The sequence below is a fragment of the Podarcis filfolensis genome (assembly GCF_964270895.1).
Source record: "Podarcis filfolensis genome assembly, chromosome: 2".
Taxonomy (NCBI): domain Eukaryota; kingdom Metazoa; phylum Chordata; class Lepidosauria; order Squamata; family Lacertidae; genus Podarcis; species Podarcis filfolensis.
This window is the reverse complement of record NC_139605.1, coordinates 8,301,180-8,315,721: the sequence shown is the minus strand read 5'-3', so window position 1 is coordinate 8,315,721 and position 14,542 is coordinate 8,301,180. Positions and strand designations below refer to the sequence as shown.

The 14,542-nt window shown below is 46.6% G+C and overlaps 4 protein-coding genes across 5 annotated transcripts in view; 2 read left to right on the top strand and 2 right to left on the bottom strand.

Moving 5' to 3' along the window:
- Positions 1 to 92, top strand: part of LOC310757092 (zinc finger and SCAN domain-containing protein 31-like) — a gene marked incomplete at its 5' end in the record, with an annotated part of 210,941 nt that extends 210,849 nt beyond the window's left edge. The window contains one exon of the transcript XR_014545036.1: positions 77 to 92. The remainder of the gene's footprint in view (positions 1 to 76) is intronic.
- Positions 1 to 14,542, top strand: part of LOC310756746 (uncharacterized protein) — a 1,375,527-nt gene that overhangs the window by 733,225 nt on the left and 627,760 nt on the right. The window lies entirely within an intron of this gene.
- Positions 395 to 14,542, bottom strand: part of LOC310756716 (uncharacterized protein) — a 68,921-nt gene continuing 54,773 nt past the window's right edge. The window contains exon 5 of the transcript XR_014544965.1: positions 395 to 629. The gene's annotated coding sequence lies outside the window, so the exon portion shown is untranslated. The remainder of the gene's footprint in view (positions 630 to 14,542) is intronic.
- Positions 4,853 to 8,871, bottom strand: LOC310757186 (zinc finger and SCAN domain-containing protein 31-like). 2 transcript variants are annotated; one of them, XM_083602423.1, is made up of 4 exons: positions 8,107 to 8,871; positions 7,262 to 7,672; positions 6,269 to 6,401; positions 4,853 to 5,985 (listed from the first exon to the last, which is right to left on the bottom strand). In XM_083602423.1, exon 4 carries the CDS (start codon positions 5,633 to 5,635, stop codon positions 4,859 to 4,861), a length of 777 nt encoding a protein of 258 aa, XP_083458549.1. In that variant the 5' UTR covers positions 5,636 to 5,985; positions 6,269 to 6,401; positions 7,262 to 7,672; positions 8,107 to 8,871; the 3' UTR covers positions 4,853 to 4,858. The 2 variants fall into 2 exon arrangements, with proteins under 2 accessions (XP_083458549.1, XP_083458550.1); XM_083602424.1 differs by having other exon boundaries at positions 5,631 to 5,985; positions 7,262 to 8,871.

Genomic DNA, 14,542 nt, shown 5'->3' with positions numbered 1-14,542 from the left:
CCACCCTTCTCCCCTTAAACCAAATTAGTTCATTGAAATCACTGTCCAAAACTCGAAATAATATACAGTGATAAAGGTAAGGGGACCCCTGACCATTACGTGCAGTCGTGACCGACTCTGGGGTTGCGGCGCTCATCTCGCTTTATTGGCCGAGGGAGCCGGCGTACAGCTTCCGGGTCATGTGGCCAGCATGACTAAGCCGCTTCTGGCGAACCAGAGCACCGCACAGAAATGCCGTTTACCTTCCCAACGGAGTGGTACCTATTTATCTACTTGCTTTCAAACTGCTAGGTTAGCAGGAGCAGGGACTGAGCAACGGGAGCTCACCCCGTCGCGGGGATTCGAACCATCAACCTTCTGATCGGCAAGTCCTAGGCTCTGTGGTTTAACCCACAGCGCCACCCGCGTCTCTATATACAGTGGTACCTCGGGTTAAATACTTAATTCGTTCTGTAGGTCCGTTCTTAACCTGAAACTGTTCTTAACCTGAAGCACCACTTTAGCTCATGGGGCCTCCTGCTGCCGCTGCGCCGCCGCAGCACGATTTCTGTTCTCATCCTGAAGCAAAGTTCTCAACCCGAGGTAATATTTCTGGGTTAGCGGAGTCTGTAACCTGAAGCATCTGTAACCTGAAGCGTCTGTAACCCGAAGTACCACTGTACATGGCTGTCTTTAAAAAAAAAACTGTGCAAACACAGAGGTCTAAAATTGTTCACCGCTTCACCCTACACTTGTCCTAGTTACCAATTAGTTTCCAATCATAATTCAAAATAGTGTTGCTACTGACCTTGTAAGCCCGAAATGGCTTAGGCCAGCCTTCCTCAAGCTGGTGACTTCCAGATGTTTTTGTCAGGCTCTTGTCACCAAAACACTACAGCAGCAGCCCTTACTCAGGAGGAAGTAAGAGGAATGGCTTCCTCGGTTTTCGAGCATCTCGGAAGCCGAACATTTCGGAAGCCAAACGCCAAAAAACTGGAAGTAATTGCTTCCGTTTTCAAACGCACCTCGGAAGTCAAACGGCTTCTGCTGCATGCTTTTCCATTTTTTCAATAGATTTTGCCAACCCCCCATTGCTCCTTGGTTTTCAAATGTTTCAGAAGTCGAACAGTCTTCCAGAACAGATTATGTTCAAAAAACGAGGTTCCACTGTGTGTGTGTGTGTGTGTGTGTGTGTGTGTGTGTGTATATATATATATATATATATATATATATATATATGAATGAATGACACAGCGGTATAAGGATTTTTTAAAATAAATAATAGCCAACACAGTGCCCTCTTTTCGATTTATTTTATTTATTAGTACATATCCCGTCCTTCCTCTCAGAGGAGCCCAGGGAGGCAAAGACTTCTGTGATAAAACAGAAAATAAAAAACATACTTTAAACTTTTTTTTTTAATTAAAAAAATCTAAAAACGAAACATCTAAAAACAGATTCAAAGCTCCAACTACACTGTACCATTAAAGCAGCATCACGCTGTTTAGTCACGGTTTCTCCATGAGGAATCCTGGGAACTGTGGTTTGCTGAGGGTGCTGTTAGGAGTCCCCCTATTCCCCCCACGGAGCTACAATTCCCAGGGGGAGGGGAGAGACTCCATCAGGCAAGGCCTCTTTCCGCCTGCCTTGCCCTCCCCCCTCCGGTCTCTGCTTCTCATTTTGTATTGTATTACGTTGTGCACTGTGGCTTGCTGTTGTTTTATTGATTGGAGTTTAGAAATTACTTATTGTAACTGTTAAGAGTGGATTTCTGTTTAATCTTGAAATGCTGATATTTAATATTATTCTGTATTGTTTTAATGAATGTTGAATGTTATTTTATTTGCATACTGTATTATGCATATTGTCTTATTTATATGACGTTAGCCACTGTGAGCCCGGCTTTGGCCGGGGAGGGCGGGATACAAATAAAATGTTAAAAAAAGGAAAAGGAAAAAAAAGGGTGGTTTAACGCTCAGTCCCTCTTCCCAGGGAAACTGTGTGGCTGCTGGTCGAGATGGACCACTGGTCTGATCCTGCTTCTGCTCTTATGGACATGGGAGAGGAAGGGTGAGCAAGCCTGAGCCTCTCCTGGGCTCATTTCTGACACAATGGTTTATGTAGCCTTTTAAAGTCAGGGTTCAGTTACCCATAACTTTTCCTTTGTGAAGCTCAAACCCTGAATGGAGCTGGCCAGAGCAAATGCCAATATAAGCTCTTTCATCCAGTGATTCAGCAGAATGCACACCTAAACCCCTCCATCAAGTAAACTCTCATAGAATTACAGAATTGGAAGCATAGCTGTCAACTTTTCCCTTTTCTTGTGAGGAATCCTATTCGGAATAAGGGAATTTCCCTTTAAAAAAGGGAAATGTTGACAGCTATGGTTGGAAGGGACCTCAAGGATCATCTAGTCCAACCCCCTGTAATGCAGGAATTTGCAGCAGTCTCTTACGGGGATCAAACCTGCATTATCAGCACCACATTTTAGCCAACTGAGCTGCCCAGCTCTTCACAGCACAAACTAAACAGGCGATCCTGGGGGGGGCGGGGAGTGTTAACACAAAGTGCTGCTTCAGAAGAAATTATTCATCGTCTTTGTTGCCAATCTCCAGGCCCGTGAATCTGCTAGTAGCAAAGTGCTTTTCTGAGCCTCACAGCCCCTTTCTCAGAAGGGGAAAGAACTCAACAACCCACTGTGGCGTTTGCCCATTCGTTTAAAGCCTGTCTGTACTGGGAGAGATAGGGTTAAAAATATAGACCAATGGGAAAGCCAGAGGGAGGCGGAGCCTACCTGTGTATAAAAGGGCTTAGCCAGAGGTTTGAGTTAGTTGTTGTTGGGAGCTGTTGGTGGGTAGTTGGTTGGTTTTAGTGGGTTGGCTGAGTTGGGAAAGGCAGTTGGAGAAGCAGTTGGCAGGCAGTTGGAAAAAGAGAGACAGTTAGGGCAGTGGGTTCTTGAGTGAGAGGAGGTAGAAGAGATAGAGAGAGGAAAATAAGACTAAGAAAGTAAAGAGTAACAACGTTTGGAATGCTGGAAAAGTTTGTTTGTGTCTGAAATAAAATGCACCCTTCTTTACTAAATGAGAACCTGACTGAGGCTGAAGTGATTTTACCGGGGAGGACCTGGTTGGTGGGAGCGGATTAGTGGTGTACGGGTCAATAGTCCGTGAGACGACCGGGGGCTCCGTACGAACACCACACACACCAACTTGGGGAAGTAGTTATCACCTTTCTTGATACCCAGCTCTACCTCTATTTTAAATCAGAACCAGTGAGGGCGGTGAAGGTCCTGTGTGAGTGTCTGGAGGTGGTTGGAGGATGGATGGTGGTTAACAGATTGAGGTTGAATCCTGACAAGACAGAAGTACTGTTTTTGGGGGACAGGAGGCGGGCAGGTGTGGAGGATTCCCTGGTCCTGAATGGGGTAACTGTGCCCCTGAAGGACCAGGTGTGCAGCCTGGGAGTCATTCTGGACTCACAGCTGTCCATGGAGGCACAGGTCAAATCTGTGTCCAGGGCAGCTGTTTACCAACTCCACCTGGTACGCAGGCTGAGACCCTATCTGCCTTCAGACTGTCTCGCCAGAGTGGTACATGCTCTGGTTATCTCCTGCTTGGACTACTGCAATGCACTCTACGTGGGGCTACCTTTGAAGGTGACTCGGAAACTACAACTAATCCAGAATGCGGCAGCTAGACTGGTGACTGGGGGCGGCCGCCAAGACCATATAACACCGGTCTTGAAAGACCTACATTGGCTCCCAGTACGTTTCCGAGCACAATTCAAAGTGTTGGTGCTGACCTTTAAAGCCCTAAACTGCCTCGGTCCAGTATACCTGTAGGAGCGTCTCCACCCCCATCATTCTGCCCGGACGCTGAGGTCCAGCGCCGAGGGCCTTCTGGCGGTTCCCTCATTGCGAGAAGCAAAGCTACGGGGAACCAGGCAGAGGGCCTTCTCGGTAGTGGCGCGCGCCCTGTGGAACGCCCTTCCAGCAGATGTCAAAGCGATAAACAACTACCTGACATTCAGAAGACATCTTAAGGCAGCCCTGTTCAGGGAAGTTTTTAATGTGTGATATTTTACTGTATTTTTGGTTTCTATGGAAGCCGCCCAGAGTGGCTGGGGAGGCCCAGCCAGATGGGCGGGGTATAAATAATAAATTATTATTATTATTATTATTATTATTATTATTATTATTATTATTATTATTTTATTTCTGCTACCCGTAAGCTCTGAACAATACAGTGGTACCTTGGTTTTTGAACGTAATCCATTCCGGAAGACCGTTCGAGTTCCGAAATGTTTGAAAACCGAGGCGCAAAGGGCGGCCTGCCAATTCAACACAGAAAATTGTGAGAAACAACAGATACACACAGTGGAAGCCGTTTGACTTCTGAGGTGTGTTCGAAAATGGAAGCATTTACTTCTGGGTTTTCAGCGTTCAAAAACTGAAACGTTCGGCAACGGAGATGTCCAAAAACCAAGGTACCACTGTATTAAGATCATAAGCCCACCTCCTGGTGCATATCTACAATTGATCCTCTATTCCCTGATCCTCTATTCCCTTTCCTCGTTTTATGAAGAAACCCTTCCTGGGACCCCACATTTAAATTCTTCCCTGGTCTCTTTGCTGGCCCTAGTAGGGCCAACTTGGCCAGTTAGCCCTGATGATCATTTGACTGGGGTTTTGTTTTTCCCAAAATGACCCCTGAATTTTTGAATTTTATTGATATTGATGCTGCATTTTATTTTGTGTTTTATGCTGTTTTAAGTCGCATTTTAATCAATGTTTTATATTTGCTGTTAGCCGCCCTGAGCCCGGTTTTTAAATCGGGAAGAGCAGGTATAAAAAAAAATATATATATATATTTATTATTATTTATTTATTGTTATTTCCTGCGTGGGTTCTCTCGTGTGCAAGAAGATCTGAACTCGTAATGAAGCTTTTCCCACAGGCTAAGCACTTAAATGGCTTCTCCCCCGTGTGAGTGCTCTGATACCTGCGGAAGTTGGACCTCAGGCTGAACGTCTTTCCGCAAACCCTGCAGCTGTACGGTTTTTCACCGGTGTGGATTCTCTGGTGTCCCCAGAGGAGAGAGCTAGCGGTAAACCTTTTCCCGCACTCAGGACACTTGTACGGCTTCTCCCCCGTGTGAACGCGCCGGTGCGAAATGAGCTGAGAGCTGTGCCCAAAGCTCCTCCCGCAATCCGAGCACCGGTACGGCTTTTCCCCCGTGTGGATTCTCTCGTGTCTGATCAGGAATGTGGTCACGCTGAAGGACTTCCCGCAGTCGGAGCATCTGAAAGGCAGCTCTCCCCGGTGGCTTTTCAGGTGGTTGGCGAAAGAGGAGTGTTGCCGGAACCGGCGCCCGCAGTCCGAGCATTTGTACGGCTTCTCTCCGGTGTGGGTCCGGTAATGTTTGGTGAGGTCTGAGCACATGGCGAAGCTCTTCCTGCAACACGAACACCCGAACGGCCGTTCTCCCGTGTGGATCCTCAGGTGGCTGCTGAACGAGGATCTCTGCCGGAAGCACTTCCCGCACTCCGAGCACTTGTAGGGTTTCTCTCCCGTGTGGGTCCGGTAGTGCCGAGTGAGGTCCGAGCTCACGGCGAAGCTTTTCCTGCAGTGTGTGCAGGTGTACGGCTTCTCGCCCATGTGGGTCCTTGCGTGGGCCACGAGGGTCGACTTCAAACTGAAGCTTTTCCCACGCTCCACGCACTTGTAGGGTTTCTCGCCTGTGTGGATCCGCTGATGCGCGGTGAGACCCGTGGGCCGACTGAACCCTCGTCCGCACACTGCACACTTGTGTCGTTTATTGTCTTTGTGGGTGTTTTCCTCCAACGCCTCCTTCCTTCTGGCATGAAGGACAGAATGTGCAGCACTCCCTCCCAGATGATTTCCCCTTCGCCTCTCAGGGCGTCCACCTTTTTGGCTTGGAGGCTGGACCCGATCAGGATTTTAAATCAGAGGAGTCTCCTCCTTGTTCTCAGTCACCTGTCCATCACCTGCAGAAACAAAATATTCAGAACTTCCATCAGCTGCAGATGCATTTGGAGTTCCATCTACGGTTTTGGTCCCTCAAAAAGGGTATATTGCAGAGCTAGGAAAAGTACAGGACAGGTGTGATCAGGGAATCAAAGCATTTCCCCTACAAGGAAAAACTTCAATGTTTGAGGATTTTTTGGTGACAAAGAGGAGATGCATGTTGTTGTTTTTTTACAGACAGAAGGCCTACCCCCTCCATAATAATAAAAACCACTGCTGTCAAGGAATTCAGAAAAACCTCACCTACGATGCTGGTGCAGCCCTGGTCCTCCGCCTCCTCTTTAGCCTCTGAGCCCACCGGCATCCGTCCAGCCCCCGATGTCATCCCTGTTGCCGGAGTGCAATTCAAAGCCTTGCCTCCCGGCAGCGACAGCCCCTGAAATGGCAAAGAAGCATAACGTACAATGCAGCAAAAGGTTCAGCACTACTACTGCATGTTGGCTGATGTAAAATTCATTATTACTATTATTATTAACAATAATAATAAAAACAAGCATGGACTAATGGAGGACTAATGGACCTCTGGCCTCTCCATAGGAATGACCCCCATATAATAATAATAATAATAATAATAATAATAATAATAATAATAATAATTTATTTATACCTCGCCCACCTGGCTGGGTTTCCCCAGCCACTCTGGGCAGCTCACAACGGAATATTAAAACCACGGGAAAACATCAAATATTAAAAACTTCCCTAAACAGGGCTGTCTTCAGATGTCTTCTAAAAGTCAGATAGTTGTTTATTTCCTTGACATCTGATGGGAGGGTGTTCCACAGGGCAGGCTCCACCACCAAGAAGGCCCTCTGCCTGGTTCTCTGTAACCTCACTTCTCGCAGGGAGGAAACTGTCAGAAGGCCCTCGGAGCTGGACCTCAGTGTCCGGGCTGAACGATGGGGGTGGAGACGCTCCTTCAGGTATACTGGGCCATGGCCGTTTCCCTTCCAGTGCTACAATTCCCACAGTGATTTAACACCCATCCCTCTTCCCAGGAAACACTGGGAATTATAGCTTTGTGAAGGGAATTGGATATCTTAACGGTTAACCACTCCCAACAAACTACAGCTCCCAGAATTCTCTGGGGGAAGTAATGGCTGTTTAAATGGATGCTCTGAAAGTGGACTACTTGGCTCTGGCTCCTCCTACTGTTGGCCTCCCTGCTTTCCACCCTGTCAGTTCCAATGAGCCCCCAGGGCCTGCAACCTTTGGGACATCCTGACGAAGCGCCCTCACCTGCTGTTTTGGTTTCTCGGCCTCTCCTTGCCTCACCAGGAAGTCCTCAGCCAAAGCCACCGCCTGGGCGCAGGTCTCTGGGCAGCCATCTTTGACCCAGCTCTGCATCTCCGGGGGCAGGATGGTCAGGAACTGCTCCAGGATCAGCAGCTCCAGGATCCGCTCTTTGGAGGACCTCTCCAGCCTCAGCCAGTGATGGCAAAGATGCCACAGGCGGCTGCAGGCCTTGCGGGGGCCCTCAACGTCCTGGTAGTGGAATTCCCTGAAGAGTTTCCGCTGCATGTCCAGGGTGGCAGACTCACTTCCTCAGGTCTCATCTCTCGCCTTCCAATAGTCTTCCCCATTTCTGGCGTCCAAATCCCCATATTCCTGTGGTAACGCTCCAAGGAAGTTCAGCATGCCTTGGGGGCACTGGTTAGCGTTCGCCATGCCATCCAAGGAGGCCGGAAAAGCCTTTGTGTTACGCCACAGAGTGGGTTTCTGCATTGCTGGGCTTTCCCATCCTGAGTGGAAACATCTCACTGCTTTGAGGAGCTCCTGAGTCCCTGAACATGGTAGAGACCTCTTGTCGCCTGGTTCTTCTTTAAATGGCTCCAGCATCTCCCAGTTTGGAAAATCCAGGTTGTTGCTGGCCTCAAGATCACAAGAGGGTTTTTCCCCCTTCACGGACTCTGCCCCGAGTTCAAATCCACCTGGGTCTTGTTCCTCCATTTTTACCCTGGTCTGCATTCCCTGCTCTAACTCAGCATGGAAGTGGAGGCCAAGGATTCCTTCGGCCTCCCGACTGACCGCCATTTTGACTCTCAGGGAAACAATGGCCTCACCTCCATGTGGCTACTATTCACCTCACAATTTTCACAGGGGAATAACTCCATCTTCTGGCTGCCCTCGAACAAAACAGGGCAATCTATAGAAACACATCGCGTCGCAGGGAACAGAGATGGAACTTGCAAGAAGGCAGCCGGTGTCCCTGAGGGAAAAGAAGAGACAGAAAGGCAGAATTTAACAGCACATATGGAAATGTTTCTTCTTGTTTTTCCTTTCAGCATCTCTCTTGGTGAAAACAGCCAATATTTTCCCCTTTGGGGACTGAACATGGAAGATAGAGCAGGCTTTTTTTCTCCTGTTCCGGAGGGCAGGACGCAAACCAGAGCTGTTTGACAGTGGAACGGACTCCCTTGGGAGGTGGTGGACTCGCCCTCCTTGGAGATTTTAAAGCAGAGCTTGGATAGCCATCTGTCATGAATGCTTTAGTTGAGATTCCTGCATTGCAGAGGGTTGGACTAGATGACCCTTGGGTCCCTTCCAACTCCCCAGTTCTCTGATTCTTTGCCAAATCATATGAACACAGGAAACTACCTTCTACAGAGCCAGATGCAAAAGGTGTTTCAATGATAATCATAATCGTGACATGGGACCACTTTTCCTCTACAGTAGTACCTCGGGTTAAAAACACTTTGGGTTACAGGCTCCGCTAACCCAGAAGTAGTACCTCGGGTTAAGAACTTTACCTCAGGATGAGAACAGAAATCGCGCGCTGGCAGCACGGCGGCAGCAGGAGGCCCCATTAGCTAAAGTGTTACCTCAGGTTAAGAACGGTTTCAAGTTAAGAACGGGCTGCCAGAACAAATTAAGCTTGTAACCAGAGGTACCACTGTATTTGCATCCCGAAGCCTCTCACCCACCCAAACACCACCCCTTTTTTATTCCCCTCCTTGGGAAGGGGACATAACTCAGTGGTAAGTAAAAGGTAGGGGATGCGGGTGGCGCGGTGGGTTAAACCACAGAGCCTAGGACTTGCCGATCAGAAGGTTGGCGGTTCGAATCCCCGCGACGGGGTGAGCTCCCGTTGCTCTGTCTCTGCTCCTGCCAACCTAGCAGTTTGAAAGCACGGCAAAGTGCAAGTAGATAAATAGGTACTGCTTGAGCGGAAAGGTAAATGGCGTTTCCGTACGCTGCTCTGGTTTGCCAGAAGCGGCTTAGTCATGCTGGCCACATGACCCGGAAGCTGTAGACCGGCTCCCTCGGCCAATAAAATGAGACGAGTGCTGCAACCCCAGAGTCAGCCACGACTGGACCTAATGGTCAGGGGTCCCTTTACCTTAAGTAAAAGGTAAAGGACCCCTGGATGGTTAAGTCCAGTCAAATGTGACTATGAGTTTGCGGCGCTCATCTCGCTTTCAGGCTGAGGGCATTTGTCCACAGACAGCTTTCTGGGTCATGCGGCCAGCATGACTAAACCGCTTCTGGCGCAACAGGAGACTGTGACAGAAACCAGAGCGCACTGAAACGCCATTTACCTTCCCGCCGGAGCGGTACCTATTTATCTACTTGCACTGACGTGCTTTCAAACTGCTAGGTTGACAGGACAGAACAACGGGAGCTCATCCCGTCGCGTGGAATCGAACCGCCAACCTTCTGATCCGCAAGCCCAAGAAGCTCAGTGTTTTATTTTTATTTTTTTTAGAAATATTTATTAAGATTTTACAAAGGCAAATATACAAAAACACCTAATAATAAAAGAAAAAAATAAAAAATAAAAAAGTACAGAAAAAAACAAGAAAAATTAAAAACAATTGTTTTTCATAACATAAAACTCATTTGCTTGTTTCTTTGACTTCCTCACACCTCCCCTTCTTGTATTCCCATTTAAATAATCAAATCAGCAAATCCTTACCCTCTTTCATTTATCTTATCTCTATAACTTAACATTTTATAACTCAGTATTTTCATCCATTATCAATTGATTTTTGCATATTCTTATTAACTTTGTTGCCACTTATTTCCAATCCAACACCATTTTAGTTATTATTATTTTTTTTTACCTAATTATACCCTTCTTCCATATTCTTAAAGCATTACAGCTGGAAACCACTTAATTTCTATCCAACATCATTCTAACATTCATTAATTTGCAATATTTCTGTAAATAGTATTTAAATTTCTTCCAATCTTCTTCCACCGCCTCTTCTCCCTGGTCCCGGATTCTGCCAGTCATTTCTGCCAGTCCCATATAGTCCATCATCTTCATCTGCCATTCTTCCAAAGTGGGTAAATCTTGTGTCTTCCAATACTTTGCAATAAGTATTCTTGCTGCTGTTGTAGCGTACATAAAAAAAGTTCTGTCCTTCTTTGGCACCAATTGGCCGACAATGCCCAGAAGAAAGGCCTCTGGTTTCTTCAGGAAGGTATATTTAAATACCTTTTTCATTTCATTATAAATCATTTCCCAGAAAGCCTTAATCCTTGGGCACGTCCACCAAAGGAAGCTCAGTGTTTTAGACCACAGCGCCACCCAAGTCCCACACATGACTCAGTGGTAGAGCATCTGCCTTGCATGCAGAAAGTTTCGGGTTCAACCACACCAAGTGGCTCTGGGAATGCCTCCTGCCCCAAACCCTGGAGACTTTCAGTCAGTCTCTAGTCAACGCTGAGCTAAATGGACCAGGGGTCTGCTTTTGCCTTTCCAAGAGGGGCTGCTTTCTCTGTTCCTGACCTTCTGCACTCAGGCGCTCCTCTTTCCAGTCTCCAAACACATCCAGCTCCCAGCTCTCTCCCAGGTCCGCGAAACCAGATGGAAAGAGGATATGGTCCCCTCTCTATCCGCCTGCAGCAACAAAAGAACGCGCGGCTAAGAGATGCGCAAAGACGCGGAGCCAAAACTCACCCGCCTTGACCCAGTGGCACCCGAAGAGAAATCAAAGCAGGCAGGCAGCAGCCGCATTCACATTTAGACGAGCAACGCAGCAGAGTCGACCCACGAGGAGGCGGTGCAGGATGGAGCCCCCAACCCCTTCTACCCTTTGCACTGGCGGGGTGGGAAAAGCGGGGCAGGAGCGCACCCAGACGCCCTTCCAACTTCCTCTCTTTGCTGCGCTCCGCCTCCTCTCTAGGAGAAGAGCCTCTCTCCAGATTTAACCCCCCAAATAATCCCTCTTCCCTTTCTGCACAGACTGCAGCTATAAAATTGACGAACTTACGCTGAAATGGCAAAAAAAAAACCTACAGGAAGAATTAGAAACCAGGAAGAGGCGCAATTTAATAAAGAACAGGGGACGGTTATAATGTACCGTATTTGGGAAATGGTTGCAAACAATCACATTCATCAGTAGGCTTGATAGAAAGCCTGTTGTAAAAATTCGGAAGCATGGCTTGTTGAAGGATTTATAATAATGGAGAAGGAGATGCAGAGGGGAAAGCATCATATGAGGATCCCCAAAAGCGGGGAGGGGACTTTATGTCTCTCTTGCGTTTTCTGTTCTGTTCTTTCAGTTATTGCGTGTGAAATTGAAAATGCCAAAAATAAACTATACAGGCTGCAGCTATTGCATTGGAAAAGACAGGGGGGGGGGCTTTATGGCGAGGCAGATTGGCGAGTGCCACAGGGATCCTAAGACTAAGATTTCTTTATTTCTTTATTTGTATTTCTTTATTTATTTATATTTATTTAAAATTATTTTTTTATTTTTTTGAAGAATTGTAATGTTGCCACCGCTGCCTTAGCCTTGACCCAGGTACCCTCACCAATAATATCCTTTTTAACTACATATACAAATCCCCTTTCCAACAATATTATTATTATTATTATTATTATTATTATTATTATTATTATTAAAACTTATTTTTTATTCATTTAAAAAAACTTTTTTAAAGAAAGAAATGACCTCCTGCGTTCCCATTTTTATCATCAGCATTTTTTATTTTATTTTCTAGATTTCAACAACATAACATGTTTATTTTTTCTAGTCCCTACTTTTCCCATACCCTTTCTTTAAAAAACAAATAAATATTATTTTTAAAGGAACCTGCTATGGATATTATTTTTTAAATGAGTTGCTAATTTAGAAATAGTCCTATAAATTTAAAGAAAGAAAGAAAAGGAAATTCCCCTATAGAGAAAGAGGAAATCTTACGACATTTGGGTCTTTTGTAAGTTTAGAGAACAGGTGAGCAAGGGGCGGAGGGTCATGAGAGAGGCGTATAAACGTTAAGAATGGGGTGCAGACAAAGTGAATTTTCCCTCCCTCTCATAATTCTAGAACCCAGAGAAATGCAATGGAGCTGAATGTTGGAACATTGAGCGGAGACGAAAGAATGCAGCACGTAGTTAAAACTACGGAACTCCTTCCCACTTGAGGCAGCAACAGAAGGCCACCAATGTGGGTAACTTGTAAGAGGATTGGACAAAGGCAATCCATGCTACTCCTAGCCACAATGACTATGGAGCCACATGCTGAAATTCCTGCATTGCAGAGGGTTGGACTAGATGACCCTTGGGTCCCTTCCAACTCTACCATTCTCTGATTCTCTGACTAGAGGGGTCCCCTTCAGCCTGATCCAGCAGCCAGGCTCTTCTGATGCTCTTGGATTTAACCTGGAACCTTCTCAGGGATGGGTTTTGTTCCTTCCTGCACCATGTCAGTGGTGGGGAGGGCCAGAGGACCCTGGGGGGAGCTAGGACCCTCGTACTTACGGGACTGCCTCTCCAGGTATGCCCCATGGAGGACCTTAAGGTCCATAAATAGCAACACTCTAGAGGTCCCAGCATCTTTAAAAGCATCTTAAAAAGCAGAGACATCGCCTTGCCAACAAAGGTCCGTATAGTTAAAGCTATGGTTTTCCCAGTAGTGATGTATGGAAGTGAGAGCTGGACCATAAAGAAGGCTGATTGCCGAAGAATTGATGCTTTTGAATTATGGTGCTGGAGGAGACTTGAGAGTCCCATGGACTGCAAGAAGATCAAACCTCTCCATTCTGAAGGAAATCAGCCCTGAGTGCTCACTGGAAGGACAGATCCTGAGGCTGAGGCTCCAATACTTTGACCACCTCATGAGAAGAGGAGACTCCCTGGAAAAGACCCTGATGTTGGGAAAGATGGAGGGCACAAGGAGAAGGGGACGACAGAGGACGAGATGGTGGGACAGTGTTCTGGAAGCTACCAGCATGAGTTTGACCAAACTGGGGGAGGCAGTGGAAGACAGGAGTGCCTGGCGTGCTCTGGTCCAGGGGGTCACGAAGAGTCGGACACGACTAAACGACTAAACAACAACAGAGGTCCTAGGCCCTAAGGAAGTCAGATTAGCCTCAACCAGAGCCAGGGCCTTTTCAACACTGGCTCCGGCCTGCTGGAAAGCTCTGCCTCATGAGACCAGGGCCCTGCAGGATCTGATTTATTTCCGCAGGGCCTCTAAGACAGAGCTGTTCCACCTGGCCTTTGGCTTGGAGCCAATTTGATTCCCTCCCCCTCTTTCTTTTTTCCTTTCTCCTTCTGTGTTGGAACTCCTATTTGGGGACTTCCCTGGCTTTTTTCTGGCCCATGGAGGACCAGTCTGGATAGTTAGCCTTGGTGAAGACTTGACTTTTTATCCCCAAAAAAGTTTTTGATTGCATTTCTGCTGAAATGAGGCTGCCTTTTAATGTTTTGATTTAATGTTGTATTTTAATATTGTTTTTTAAGCTGTATTTCAATCAATTGTTTTTATATTTGGTGTTAGCTGCCCTGAGCCCGGTCTTGGCTGGGGAGGGCAGGGTATAAATAAAATTTATTATTATTATTATTATTATTACAAAAGCAAATTTTACCGTTGTGCAGCAGGCTTGTTTCTGCATACAGCCTCCGCTCTCTCCTCTGCCTCCCCTGTCATGTGGCCCTTAAGCTGAATAAAGTGCTGGAACACTTGCCATTAACTTACAAAATTTCATAAATCGACATCACGTGTCTCCCTGCCTGAACTCGTGGAGTATTCAGTGAAGCTGAATACTCAAGGATTCGGTCTAAACAAAAGAACAAACTTCTTCGTGCAGTTATAACTGTGGAACTCACTTCCACAGGAGCCACTGATTACCACCACTGTGTGGAACAGTTGTAACGGAGCACTGGGCAAATTGGTGGAGGAGATTAAGGCTATCAGTGGCTATTGCCCAAGATGGCTAAACTCGGCTTCTCTGGTCAGAGACAGGTTGGACTGGATGATCTCTGGGTTCCCAATTCCATGTTTCTATAACTGCCAGTTGTTAGGAATCACAGGTGGGCAGAGTGCCGTTGCACTCAGATCCAGCTTGTAATTTCCCACATGCATGTTTGACGTTTTACTGTGTTTGGGGCAACCCAGTCAGATGGATGCCTAATAATAATAATAATAATAATAATAATAATAATAATAAATCACTAGCCTGATCCAGCCAGGCTCTTCTCGTGTTCTTATGGATGTTTACACACAAATAAATAAATTAAACACAAAGCAAAAATGCAGGATCTTCCTCATCCACTTATATCTCGGC